General features: G+C 53.1%; 1 protein-coding gene across 11 annotated transcripts in view; it reads right to left on the bottom strand.

Annotated features, from left to right (window-relative positions):
* The window catches only part of SLC37A2 (solute carrier family 37 member 2), a 30,054-nt gene that overhangs the window by 11,125 nt on the left and 5,093 nt on the right, over positions 1-13,836 (bottom strand). For 3 of the 11 annotated variants that reach the window (XM_082341019.1, XM_082341026.1, XM_082341025.1), the window contains exons 2-4: positions 1,055-1,136; positions 507-600; positions 292-370 (exon numbers count right to left, since the gene is read on the bottom strand). In XM_082341019.1, the coding sequence (XP_082197145.1) occupies positions 292-370; positions 507-600; positions 1,055-1,084 (203 nt within the window). In that variant the 5' untranslated portion in view covers positions 1,085-1,136. Of the gene's footprint in view, positions 1-291; positions 371-506; positions 601-1,054; positions 1,137-2,124; positions 8,271-9,338; positions 9,568-11,159; positions 13,761-13,836 lie in introns of those variants that run through there. The other 8 variants (XM_082341022.1, XM_082341021.1, XM_082341023.1 and 5 more) reach the window with 8 other exon arrangements.

Here is a 13,836-nt window from a genome sequence, read left to right as displayed (position 1 = left end):
ACACCACTGACACTGCCATCTGAGTGAATAAACTCGAAAGGACATCCAGGAAAGCCTTTCCAGGAAAAAGAATTACCAAAAGCGGGAGTTGGCCAGGTGAGGCAGCAGGCTCGGTAACCGCGGAGCACGCTGGCTACGGGCTGACAGGACGTGGGGACGTCTTGTCTCATGTCCGCCTGGGGGAGCCACCAGCTTTTCCCTTTGACCCTGCTGCCCCCAGGTTGGCCAAGGGGAGACAGCAGCTCTGAACGGTTCTACTCCGGGAGGTCACAGGCTCTGCCTCTCTCTCACCTGATAAACATACCGACGGCGTAGGCCACGAGGAAGGCGTTGTCCACCGCCCCCAGGAGCTCCTTGTAGTTGCTCTGATCTGAAAGCCGACGGGAGAGACAGAAAGCTGGCCGGCTGCATGGACGCCCCTGCAAGAAGCCCTTTCCGGCCCCGGACGACCCTCTCCTGGGTAGGGGGAGTGGGGTGTGGGGAAGGACAGCTTGTCCCGCTCTTACCAAATGGGGCCCAGTTGCACCACGTGGTGTCGTTGAGGCTGTGGGTGTCGTTGATGGGCTGGATCATCCCTGAGCAGTTGCGGTGCAGACGGCTCTGGAGAAGCCATGGGCGCACAGGTCAGGGAGCATCCTGTGGCCCCGAAAGGAGCAAGCAGCCTCCAACACACCAGCCCCGCTGCCCCCCTCGACTGGACCCCACGGTCCCTCCTCCGGCAAGAACTGGCTCCAGGGGCAAGTGGCCACAGCAGAGCCTCGGTGAAGGGCAAGGGGGGTCTACGAGCAGGGTAGACACAGGGCCCAGGGTGTCTGCTCTCTGGCTCCACCCGCAGCCCCCGACACCACCGTCTTGGTGATTAAACCCAGGAAACTCTCCTGGGAAAAAAGAACCGCTAAAAGTGGGACTCTGCCGGGGGGAAGGAGCAGGCTCAGTGACCAAGGTAAGGGAACAAGGATGGTTATACGCCAAGTTCCAGACCGTTCTACGGAAGTGTATTTCTGCTGGGGCCCAGCATCTCCTGCTTTCTTCCTCACCCCCAGGCCAGCCTCACCTTGACGACACTGATGGGCTTCCTGGACATGTGATAACAGGTGTAGATTAAGAAGGTAATCAGCAGGATGAAGCCTCGGTACCTGCAGGGAAAGGTGGGCAGCCGGGTTAGCAGGGAGCTCGGACCCGCAGCCTCTACTGTGCCCAGGAAGCGTCCCACCCGTGTCCACTCTAGCGGCCTCGGAGCCCCAGCACCGCCAACTCTTCTACATCAGGCTCCCCTCCAGACACAAGTTCCTTGGGGCAGAGGCCAAGGGGAGGGTAGGAACAGATGCCAGAGGCCAGAGTGCTCGGGGGGCCCTACATCCCTGCTCCCGCTCCCGAGGCCTCCCGACAGAGCCAGCCCAGCATCAGCGCCCTAGACGACACCAAAGTACCCCCTACTGCTCTTACCACGGCCCATCACCTCTACTTCTCTCTGGCCTCACTAAGGTCGGGGTGCCTCTGTGTGTGTGAGAGATGGGAGCAGGGAGATAGAATTGTATTTAAAATACTGGACATGGTGGAAACCGGTAGGAGATTGATGTGGGAGAAGGGTCTATCTTTAAAGTGAGGTTGGGACTTCCCTGGTGGCGCAGTGGTTAAGAATCCGCCTGCCAATGCAGGGGACATGGGTTCGAGACCTGGTCCGGGAAGATCCCGCATGTCGCGGAGCAACTAAGCCCGTGTGCCACAACTACTGAGCCCGCGAGCCGCAACTACTGAAGCCTGCATGCCTAGAGCCCGTGCTCCGCAACAAGAGAAGCCACCACAATGAGAAGCCCGCGCGCCGCAACAAAGAGCAGCCCCCGCTCGCTGCAACTAGAGAAAGCCCGCGCGCAGCAACGAAGACCCAACGCAGCCAAAAATAAATTAATTAATTTTAAAAATAAATAAATAAATAAAGTGAGGTCAACACTGCTCTTAAGCCTAGAACACAGCAGAAACAGCACCTGCTGCAGCCCAGTAGGGGCAGAGCCCAAAGCCTAGTTGGAAATGTGGCAACAGAGGGAAAGCTGGTGACGGAGCCCAGGTCCTCTGCCTCGTCCACCCCACGGGACAGAGGGGTCATCCCTTCCACCTGTGGCTCACGCATCACATGGGCCCTCTCGCACCAGTGCTTCTCGTCCCATGCGCTGGTCTGGGGCGGAAGGAGCACCTCAGCCGGGCACCACCGAAGTTTCCACTGCATGCCCCGCTCTTCCCCTTCTGCTGAGGGTCTGAGGAAGGGCCTCCACGTCCTCCTGAGTCACAGCATCAGCTGAGTCGAGTCAGCACTGATTCGGGAGCCAGGAAGTACATGGAGAATAGACCTCAGCAAGGACTCTAGCCCAGGAGAAAGACCAGAGCCTTGGTTTCTTAAAGAGCCCACGGAGAAGGTGGGGAAGAAGGGGAAGGGGGCCTGAAACCCTTTCTATCCCTGGGATCCACGAACCAAAGGACCAGGACACTGGAGGCTCAGTCTGCCCTCTGCAGACATCTGCCTCCAAACCCCAAATCACTTCCCCCCGAGCACGTCGTGAAGGCTCCTGCTTGTGAGATGAAGGGGTATTCCAGCAGAGGCTGAATTCAGGTTGGGCTACCAGGGCCCTTCACCACTGGACTCATTCTCTGTCTCATCCCCTCCACTGCCTCACAGTTTATCTTCTGAAGAGAATGAAGGTACACGTGCCCCCGCCATCACCTGGCTTAACATCGCTCAGTGGCTCTCCATTCCACTAAGAACGAAGCTCTGACTCTCTAGCCTGAATCTTACGCTCCTCTCTACTGCCCGGCCTCTCTGGCTCCCCACTGCCGAGGGCGCATGGGGGCGGGGAGTCACCAGGGGCTCTCCAGGGAATCTGGGGTTACTCCAAGGGACTGTCACAGTGGCCCTGTGACATAGACAAGCTTGGTGGCAGCAACGTTTTCCACTTGGCAAATGGCCCATGACTGCTACCTCAGGGAATTCCAGAATCTGGTGGCAAGGGTTGGGGGTGTCTCTGAGAGAACTGGAGAGGGTGCCCAGCGGGGCTTCTTCAAAGAGCACAAGATGGAAGAAAATCACAGCCCTGCAGATAACACTCACCAGCGTCCTGCCCGGGGAGCTGCTGGGTCTGGAAAAAAGCTGAAAGCTTTGAGGGATGACTCTAATTCACTGTGTAGCCAAATGAAAGTTCCTAAGCCTTTTTTGGCTCCGGTTTCCTTATGAGATGCCCATGCAGGACAGTGCCAATCACACCCAGCTCAGAGACAGGGGAACACAATGTGACTCTCACCCTGGGCCCTACGTCTCTGTTGGGCCACCCTTACGGCCCCCCGGGATCAGCTGAGTCTATCTTGGCTGCCACATGGATACAGCCATTGACCCTGGTGACAGATCAGATCTCCTCTGGGCCTGAAAGACCCCCAGGCCCCACTGAGCCCCCCGGCGCTGACTGTCCTTCCTCGATAGGCCAGGCAGGGAGGCCCAGGCTGCAACTCAGCCATGGCGAGCCCACACCGAGCCCGCTCAGGAGCTGCTCAGAGACAACGAGGGATCAAAAGGCACGGCCCCGCTGGCAGCCACCTTTCTCCTCCCTCCCTCCTCCCACGACGACACTGCTTCAGCCCCAAGTGCCAACACCTGCCCACCTCAGATCACCTGCCCTGGACTTTCTCCGGCCTGCGGTCCCCGGTGTTCTTCCTTATCTGCCTCCTGGAGTCCTGTCCCTCCCAACCTTGGGTGGCAGAAGCTATGACAGAACAGCAGGCACAGCCAGGCCCATTTCTGACATCTCGATTTTCTCTGGCAGAAACAGGACTGCCTTCCCATCCACATCCTACCATGTGCCAGGCACTGTGCTAGGGGCCCAGAGAAACTGTAAGAGAGACCTCTGCCCTCCAGGGGCTCACAGGTCAGCAGGGAGACAAACAGAATTGGTGCGACGGTGCCATAAAAGAGGGCAGCCCTGCATGACACAGAAGCAGGGCCACCGAGACCAGCTGGGATGGGAGCAGTGACAGGAAAGGATTTGGAGGTGAGGCTTCAGCCGGATCTTCACAAACAAGCAGGAGGTGGCCACGTCCACCAGGGCTGGGGCGGGAAGCGGTGCCAGGGAGAGGGAAGTTCGTGTGCAAAAGTGCAGAGGCGTGAACAGCAATACCTGTCTGGGGAACTCTGTGTAGTCAGGAAGTCTGGAAGGTGGGACTGGGCCAAGCATGGAAGGCGAGGGAGCGGGGAAGGAGGGAGGGGACAGGTCATGGAGGGCCTTGGGTGAGTTTAGACTGTCTCTTGGGGTGATGGGGAGTCACTGAAGAGGGGTGGGAGTTTCTAGGTCAGAGAGTTCTGGACACCTCCCAGGCTAAGCCAGATGAAGACCCAGGGCTCTGCCCTGCTGATTAGTTTGGGAAGCTCCAGACAAGCTTCCTCGCAGAAGGTAGGGCCGGTTCCCTCTGCCTCATCCACCCTCAGCCACCCTCCAGGGAGACCCTCGGTGGTGCATTTCAGGGAGCTGTAAGAGAAAAGAGCAAGGACTTAGGAATCAGGCGAAACCTGATTTCATTCCTTACACCTGTTAGTCATCTGCAAAGTAGAGTTTATCACCTTTCTCACAGGGCTATTGACAGGTTGATGAGACGATGCATAGGACAGCTCTTACATGTTCCTCACACCCAGTGGGCACTTAAAAATGACCGCTCCTATGATTTCAGATTTTGAGGGAGGAAAGCTGGAGGGGGCGGAGGCAGCCCGTGCTGCTCTGTTACGGGAGGTGAGCAGGGTGTGGGTTAGCACCAAACTCCTCCGAGCGGTGGTGGTTCCAGGCCCTGGATTTGCCTGTGAGGTAGGGATTTGGAGGCCAGCATGGCCACGCCTCCCCACATGCCTAGTATACAGAGGTGGGCTGGAGAACACGAAGATGCCCCAAAGCTGCCAGTGTGCATGCGGGAGCCTGCAACGGGACAGAGCAGAGGCTGGTCCGCTGGGCCCGCCCATGTTCTCCCTTGGGAGTAGACAGGGCGGCTTAGCAGAGGTCCACAGTCACGCTGCTCTGCCAGGTTCCAGCCCCATCCAGAAGCTTGGCCTGACCTTTCTCTCAGCTCTAACTCCATCCCTCAGTAGAAAACCTGACACCCAAGATAGCAGGAGAGTCACAGGGAGGGAGGCGGTGGGGCGGAAGGACCTCAAACGTGCTGTGTGATGCTAGGACGGGCAGTGGCCTCCTCTGGGACTCCCTGCCTGGACGGCAGCACAATGGCGGCATGAGCCTGGAGGGGCACAGCTAGCTGGGCAGGGCATACCTGGCGCCTCCCCTTAGTCAAGTCCTCTTTCCATTCCACTCTGGCAGCTCTTCTGAGAAAAAGGCCAAGGTGCCATAGTTCAAAGGGGACTGGGGACATGGGTCCGGTGAAGGGCTGGGCTGACACAAAGGCTGTCAAACTCACAGTAGCTCACAGGGAAGACAGCTGACGTGCTCCTGCTGCCTGTAGAACCCGCAAGTTTCACTTCGGCTTTCACAAGCCCTTCTTTCAGAATCAAGAGGCCCCAGAAAGGGAGCAGGGGGAAAGATACACAGTCGGGCTTTGCCTAGCTTGTCCCAGGGCGGCTGTGAGGGGGAGGGATGGCAGCCCAGGTGCTGTCCAGGCTGGGCAAGCAGGCCAGAGACCCGGGAACATGCATGGCGAGGCCCACAGACTGTTCCAGGCCGGGTGCCCACCCTATGACCCTCTAAGTCTGTGTTAGCAAGAGATGGCACTTCGTAGAATCTCACCTCCCCTTACACAGCGCTGGTTACTGAGTAACCAAGTCAGATAAAGAGGTGGACCAGCTATCTCTTAACTATTAGCTGACAGTCCAATTTATTCTTTCAAATGAGCACGCTGATATCTTTATGGACCTCATTAAGACTTTGCACTAGAAGTGCTTCTGAGGTAGGGACAAAGAACGATGTCTGCCAAAGCAGCAACAGATAACAAACAAAACCCCAAAGGACCTACTACCACCCCCATCACAACAACAGAAAGCAAACAGCCCAGCAGAAGGATGCTGACCTTAGGAGACAGTGGAAAGAGGTCCCTTCTCTCCAATGTCTACCCAGACATCCCCTGGTCCCTGCATCCCCCTCCTTGCTTTGCAACCACATTGCTGACGGTCCCTATTCCCATGGCAGGCCAACAGGGAATTAAACTCCCTCACTGACCAACCCGTACCACTTCCTGCCTCAGCCCAGCCCTTAAGCCAAGTCTGGGGCAGCGAGTAGATGTCTGGGGCTACTCAGGTTGGCCACGGGACAGACCGGGCTGGCTGTAGCTGCAGGTGCCCTTGGCACTTGCCCGGAGGAAAGTGCCACTTGGTGGGCTGTCCTTGGATGTGCCTGTCCTGGGACTCAGCAGATCTGAAAAGGAGAGAGGGCTGGGGACAGTAAGAACCAGGCCAATGGTGACAATGCCATCCCCCCGCCCCCTGCTAAGTCCTCCACTGCCACTGGGACACATCCTGGTAGGCAAAGGCCAGCCTGGAACAGACAGCCTGAGCCAGGCCTTCCGCTGACAAGATGGGACGGGGATAGGCCAGGTCTGGGAGGGCCTCTGAGAAGAGAGGAACAAAGCCCTCTTGGGGCTGAGAGCCAGCCCAAGGACTCCTCTACCTGTTGCCCTTCCTCCAGATGGAACTTGGGCATTTGCTCAGAGACATCAGGTTGACACAGGGCTCGGTCCCAAGATCCTTCCCAGAGAAGGGAGCCATTGGCTAGTAGCACAAGGAGCCCGGGACTTTCTAGAAGGAATGAGTAGATAAGATAATGATCTTTTTTAGGAGAGAGGAAAATACAGGCTTGATTGCTTTGCCTTGAGAAGGAATCTAAGCAGGGGAAGCCTGAGTGCTTAGACAGAATGAAAAGACGTGGCTTTTAGCTACAGCATGAGGTTTCGTTTAGGTACCTGGAAAAACTCTGGAAGAGTGTGAGAGCTGGTAGGGTTTGGAAGAAGTGGTCAGTGGGTGGTTGGTGGTCTCTCTTCTGAAGAGCGGCTACGCAAAGAGTGAAGGTGGGAATGCGCTGATGGTGGCGGGGCCCTCCTCCCCAGGGAGCTAAGATGAGGACTCTTCTCTCGGGATTCCCTGGAGGCCTAGCCCACGGCTCACCCTCACCTACTCCTTTTCCCCAGCGTGAAGGACCCAGGGGAGGAGGCATGAGCCAGAGGGCAAAACGAGGGCAGTGATACCGCCCACCCCGCCTCCACCCCGCACACCAGCTTGGGGACAATCAGATGGGGGCGTTGTGGGCTGCAGAGACTCCGACGCTGGTGTCTGCCCCCAGTTCTGGTGTTACTTTGGGACCGCTCAGCTCCGACCTCAGCACTCAGGTGGTACAGCTTGACTGGAAGAAGTAAGGTCTTGGCCATCCATTACAGACCATCCCCAAACCCTGGCTGCCTTCTAGACCAGTGCGTGGCCCCTGAGGCCAACCACCCCACCCAAAGCCAGGGAGGTGCGCGTCAGTCTGCTCTGTAAGGGGGGAAAGAGGAAACAGCAGAGAGGAAGAGGAAGCAGAAGGCGGCTGGGGGAGAAGACAGCAGTCACGTGTGGGTGGGGGAGGGAGCCACGCAGGGTCACATGCTCTTTGGGGATCAGCCTGAGGAGCCCGAGGAAGGGAAGGGGGTGGGGACAGGGACGGTGGGCTCAGCCCTCCAGGTCCTCCACCAGGCTCTCTCCTTCCTTCTCGGAGCTGCCTCTCACCATCACCGCTCTTTTTAAGGAGCCCTTTCTGCTGCTCTTACCGGGCATCTCTGGGCAGTTACCAGGAAGAGAAGGAAGACAAGAGAAAGCTACTTTGCAGCATCTGGGTCCCTGGTTTGAGGCCATGGCCGAATAGGGAAAAGGACGTTAGACCAAAAGCGGCTGCGTCTTAACTTCTGGTTCTGTTACTGTGACCTTGGGCGAGCTGTCTCACCTCTCAGCCTCAGCTTGAGCTTCTTTTAAATGAGATAGTAAACTCCTGTCACACGAGGCTGCCCTAAAGACTAACTGAGATAACATTTCGCCTCTCAGCCTCACTTTGATCTTCCTTTAAATAAGATAGTAAAGTCCTGTCACATGAGATGTCCATAAGGGTTGATTAAATGAGATGCGATGGATCTGGCAGCAGGACCTCAGCAAACTCCGGCGGGCAGAGCCACGGGTCCCCGCTGCAGCCCCCAGCCCGCCACGGCCTTCTAGGGCGTGGGGGAGGGCAGCGAGCTGGGAGTTCGCAGCTCCTGCTCTCCTGCCTGCCCAGTGCCCCACCCATTCCTGCTCATCCCGTGGGAATGTCACCTGGTCCTCTTCCCACAGGCTCCTCTCCTCCGAGTCCTGAACTGCTCCCTCCCCACAGGCCCCAGGAAGCAGGCCCAGCCCCATAATCAGCAGCCATACTCATCTCTCTGGCGAGATGCCCACGTTGCCATCTGTCCCCAGACGTGCCCACGCGGACGCTGGCACAGAAGGCAGGGCACCGGCCAGGCCCAGGGCTGGGGAGGCCTCAGAGGGGCTGTGACTCCGGTGAGGAGGCCGCCTGACCCCGGGGGGTCTGACAGGAGAAGGAGGGGCAGTACCATCTTCCTGGGCAGGAACTCCTCAGCGTCTCTGCCTTCCGCTTGCACACCTCGTGCCGCGTGCCTCTCAGCCCCCTGTCCGGGGACCGCGCCTTCAGGCCCCAGGCTCCCGCCGGCTGCGGCTGCACATGACCAGTGCCGACGAGACAGGCTACGTCCTCACTGCTGCGCCTTCGCCAGCTCCACGGCTCCACTCAGAATACCTCCAGATCCACCAAGGCACATGCTACCTGTTCCCCCTAATGAAGATGAAACCCTCCCTCCACAGAAACTCACAAGCCCCGTGCAAGTACCAAGTACTAACTGCACGCCAGGCACAGGGCTAAGTGCTTTAAATATCTTCTCACTTAATTTCACCAAAACCCGGGGATGGAGGTACATTACTATTTCCATTTTAAAGACAAGGACCTGGAGCCTTAGAGATTTAGTGATCTGTCTCAAGTCCAAAGGCTATGGTTTCTTTTCCCCTCCCACACTCTAACGGGGAGGAAAGACCGTGGGCTTGGGAGCCTAACTAACCTGGATTCAAATTCACCGCAGTTACCTACTAGCTATGCGGCGCTTGACCAGGTACGTAACTTCTCTGTGCCTCATTATACCCATATAATGGGGAATTAGGTGGGGAAACAAATAAAGACCTTGCAGTGAACCACAAACACAATGCCTGGCACAGAGCAGTAGGAAACGCGAGTAGAAAAATAGTCAATAATTAATGTTTAGTCAGTGCTTAATATGAGCCTGGCACTGATGTATTTTACCTGCTGCATCTCGAGACAATCTTTAATCCTCATAGTGACCTGACGAGGTAGGTGTTACAAGCATCCTCACGGTACAGACAAGGAATCCAAAGCTCAGGGCCAGCCCACCCTCTGGTGTCCTGCTCCAGGACTGTCTGCTTTCTTCACTTCTGCTTAAAAGCCCTCCTTGGGTACAGGTGGAAGCAGCAAATTTGATAATGAGAGTACACGCCCTCTCTCCAGCTTGATCCTTAATTCCAAGAAAGTAGGACCCTGTCTTAATCATCTTTGTAGGCCTCACAGTTTAACACAATAATGTGCCTACAGTAGGAACTACATTGACGTTTGGTGTTTGTTAGGAGTCCAAACCTCCATGCATCAGGAAAGAAGTAAAAGCACACTTATCGTGTGCCCGCCATCAGCCACGGGAGGTCAAGAATGTTCACAGATCACTTTTGCCTTCAAGAACCCACCTGACTTTCACCCATGAGGGAACTGAGTTAACGACACAAGGCACACAGTGGTGAGAGGATTTCAATCCGGGTCTGTCTTAAACCTGGGAGATGTGGGAGAACACAGTGGTTGGGTTCACACTTTAACAAGTGTGTAAATGACGTGTGTGTCTGTGGAGAGTTGTGCTTTCCTGAGCTCTTCTAAAATGCTGGAGTGGGACAGGCTGTTTACAATGATCCACTCTCCCTGCCCCTCATTTTCTCTGAAATATAAGTTACTTTGGTTAAAGGGTATAATTAATGTATATGAATAAGACTCTACAAGGAACAATAATGGCAGAGAGATACAACTTCAAATATATATGGTAATGAGATATATTTTTGTTTATTAAGGGAAAAAAAGAGAAGTAGAATATTTTATTTATATAAGTATCTCAGAAATTGTTTGCTGTGTGAGCAATTTCAAAAGGTTTCTCAATGCCCTCTTGGTCCACGATCTGTTTCTATACATCAGCACCCTGGTTGTGCTTTGCCTGATGATAACACTATAATGTTACCAGTCATGATTTCAGCTATGATTTTAAATGTTACCTGGGCTGCAACCTTACTTCTTTAATTTGAATCTAGCATCTTCTAGGTCAGTGGTTTTCAACCGGGGATGTACATCAGACTTTCCTATGGAGTTTTATTAAAACATAGATGTTTAGGACTTACTCCAGACTTACTAAATCTCTTAAGTCAACATTCTTGGTATCTCCTTGGTATATTATGTAAATTATGTATTGGGGTTTTTATATATCTCAAGATTTTTTCCTCTATAAAAATTATGCTCATAATTTTTATAAATCAGATATAATGTTCACTGTCTTCTTTGAAATTAGCCTTAGTGTGTTTTTAGACATTGTCTATTTTTTTTTTTTTTTTGGATTGGCTTTATTTTGTTTTACATACCTCAGGAATAATCAGACTTCCTTGTTAGCTGCATTTTTCTTGTCATGAATTCTCAACAGATCATTCATTTTTGAAAATTATCATTAATAAGTTAATCCATACCTTTTTAGGTCTCTGTCCCTTACAGATAGTTTTTGTTCTACTCTGATGCTCCCTAAAGGCTGCGCAGTCAGCTATAGGCCAAAGGTTTTATCTTTAGCAAACAAGAACTGTCTCAGAAAAGCACAGGACCAGGTACATACTCGTGGGTACGTACTCCTGATGACATCACTCAGATACCTTTAAGAATATACCAGTGGACTGAGTCAGCATTTCCAAAACTCTTCAGCAAAGACCCTAACCCAAAGACCCATTTATGAGGTTGCAAACCCAAGATTCAGCAGAACAAGAATTAATCACTTAGGACTGAAAGAACTGATAAGGAATGACTGTCACTTACGTTTGGAATATTACTGATGTTATTATAGTGTTCAATCTTCTGAATGTATAAGAAAGCCCTTTCTCTTTCTTCTTAAGCTGTCTGTATCCCATAACAATTTAGGAGATCCTGTTTTTGTAAACTGAAACATTTGTAAATACCTTATTCTCCCTGCCTGACCCCTCGGAATTCAGAAACTTTTTTTGAGTCTTCTTGCTTTTTATAAAATATGGTTATTTGCAAAAGTCCAATAAGAATCTTTTTTTTTTTTTTTTTTTTACCAGAACATATTAGAAAACTTGGTTTTACAACCAAGGCCTTGCCTGGAATGTCGTACTTGACAATGATGCTCATTTAATCAGATGTTGCTGCCACTTTTAAGGAATTAAGGTTGACACCCAATACAAAACCTGCCTAAGAAAACTGGCTTACTGTGTTCCCTTACACACAAATCAGGAAGGTCACTCCCTGGCAGGCCCAGGTAACTTAGGATATTTTGGGGACCTCAAGAAGAGAGGAATTTGCCTAAATTTATAGGTACAGCAGGTAAAACCTAGTGGAGACAGTCCCTTGGCTTGGCTTCCTAATCTCAGAACAGTAAATAATAGAAGGCTTTGAAAAGTCCAATCCAAGATCCCTTATGAAAACTTCCAGCAAAGTGAACTTAACAAGGCCTATATAGTAAATTATGTATATAGATTATCAGATCAAATCTAATGAGACCAACCCTATTTTGTGATCAAGAATAATCTTTCTTTGAGACTATTTTTGATCCCAGCAGGGCAGACTGTAGGGAAAAAAATGTGTGTTTCTCTGGAAAACTGTGCATTGCCCAGAGGACACCCCTCCAAGTTATCTGATTCTTGCCTTTCACTAAGCTTGAATTCCATGAAGTGGTAAGTAACTGATAAGTCATATAAAATATGTCCATGAACTGACAGAGTTTCAATAGTCTTCCCTCCCAACCAGTTTTGCCTCAATATGCCGAACTTATAAATGGGGACGTTCTTTGTATTCTCTCTTTTCAAAATTGTGGTAAAATATATGTAACATAAAATTTAACGTTTAACCATTTTAAAGTATGCAGTTCAGTGGCATCAAGTACCTTCATATTGGTGTGCCCCCATCATTACCATCCATCTCCAGAACCTGTTCATCTTCTCAAACTGCACCTCTGTACCCATTAAACAATAACCCCCCATTCTCCCCTCCCTGGATTTTTCTTTTGTGCCAATTATAATATCTTCTGGCACCCTCATTATGCGTGAAATTAAATCTTTTTAACACGTGTTCATTTTTATATCCTCACGAGAATCATGATCTTATCTTTTTCTGAAAAATATCTTTTAAGAGTCCTAAGCTCAAAAAGGACCAAATAAATAATCTAAATGAGTGAGGAAGGCTGGGACTGTGAGGACTGTCCCCAATGAGGGCTGTCACCAACTGACCATCCTGATTTGCCCAGGACTGAGGGGGCTGGGGATGTAGGATTTTCTGTTTTAAAACGGGAACAAGGGGCTTCCCTGGTGGCGCAGTGGTTAAGAATCCCCCTGCCAATGCAGGAGACACGGGTTCGAGCCCTGGTCTGGGAGGATCCCACATGCCGCGGAGCAACTGGACCCGTGAGCCACAACTACTGAGCCTGCGCGTCTGGAGCCTGTGCTCCGCAACAAGAGAGGCCGCAATAGTGAGAGGCCCGCGCACCGCGATGAAGAGTGGTCCCCGCTTGCCGCAACTAGAGAAAGCCCTCGCACAGAAACGAAGACCCAACACAGCCAAAAATAAATAAATAAATAAATAAAATTTTAAAAAAAAACGGGAACAAGCTGGTCATATTAAGAGCTTGCACCCCATCTAAAAGGGGCTCCTACTCCTAATGATATGATTGGGGAATTTAGGCCTGAGACTGCTACATCAGAGAAGCGAGGAATCTGGCTATTTACGTTGTTTTATAATTTGAAAATGATGGCAACTAACACAATATTAAACAAAACAAAACACTGTGCAGACCAAGCAAAGTGCTCCAGTGCGGCCTCCGATGAAGAATGGGCTGAAAGCCCTCCACCCCACCACACACCCCCTGATCCGCGGCCTCCTCAGGCCTCCTTGGTCAGGAGGAAAACTCCTGTGGAAGCCGCTGGGCCGCCGCTGGGGTGACCACCCTGCTGGGGGGCAGCTGCCGCTCGGATCTGAGACGTATGTCCTCCCGGGAGGGTGTCTCTCAGGGCCCGGAACCCCTCAAGGCAAACTCCCAGGACCACTGGGTTCTGGCCTTCGTGTTATCCAAGGGCCAAAAGAGACCGAAAGAACCAGTCGACAACTCCAATGGCCACTTTTTCAGCAACTCCGCCACGCCCTGACCTCGGTTCCCTCGCCTGCAAGCCCGGCTCCCGCGGGTGCTCGGCGATAAAGGAGACGCTCTGAAGGTCTCCCCGGGGACGGGTGCGGGGTGTGCGTGCCTGGAGGTGCGCACGCGAACGGGCATCGGCGGAGACTCTCCTGGGCAGCCTCCCAGGGAGGGGGCCTGCGGAGGCGGAGCGAGCTGGCGCGTGCGTGCCACCCACCTCCCCGACGACCGGCCAGAGCCTGCCGGAGCCCGCCGCCGCGCCGCACCGCCCCCCTACCCCCCCCGACGCCAGCACGCTGGGACTCCCGGCCGCCCGACTCGGATCCGCCGAACCCGAGGGAGCGGGAGGCC

Source organism: Balaenoptera borealis (genome assembly GCF_965194805.1).
Source record: "Balaenoptera borealis genome assembly, chromosome: 11".
NCBI classification, from domain to species: Eukaryota; Metazoa; Chordata; class Mammalia; order Artiodactyla; family Balaenopteridae; genus Balaenoptera; species Balaenoptera borealis.
The sequence above is the reverse complement of the archived record's forward strand: the minus strand, read 5'-3'. Positions and strand labels throughout refer to the sequence as shown.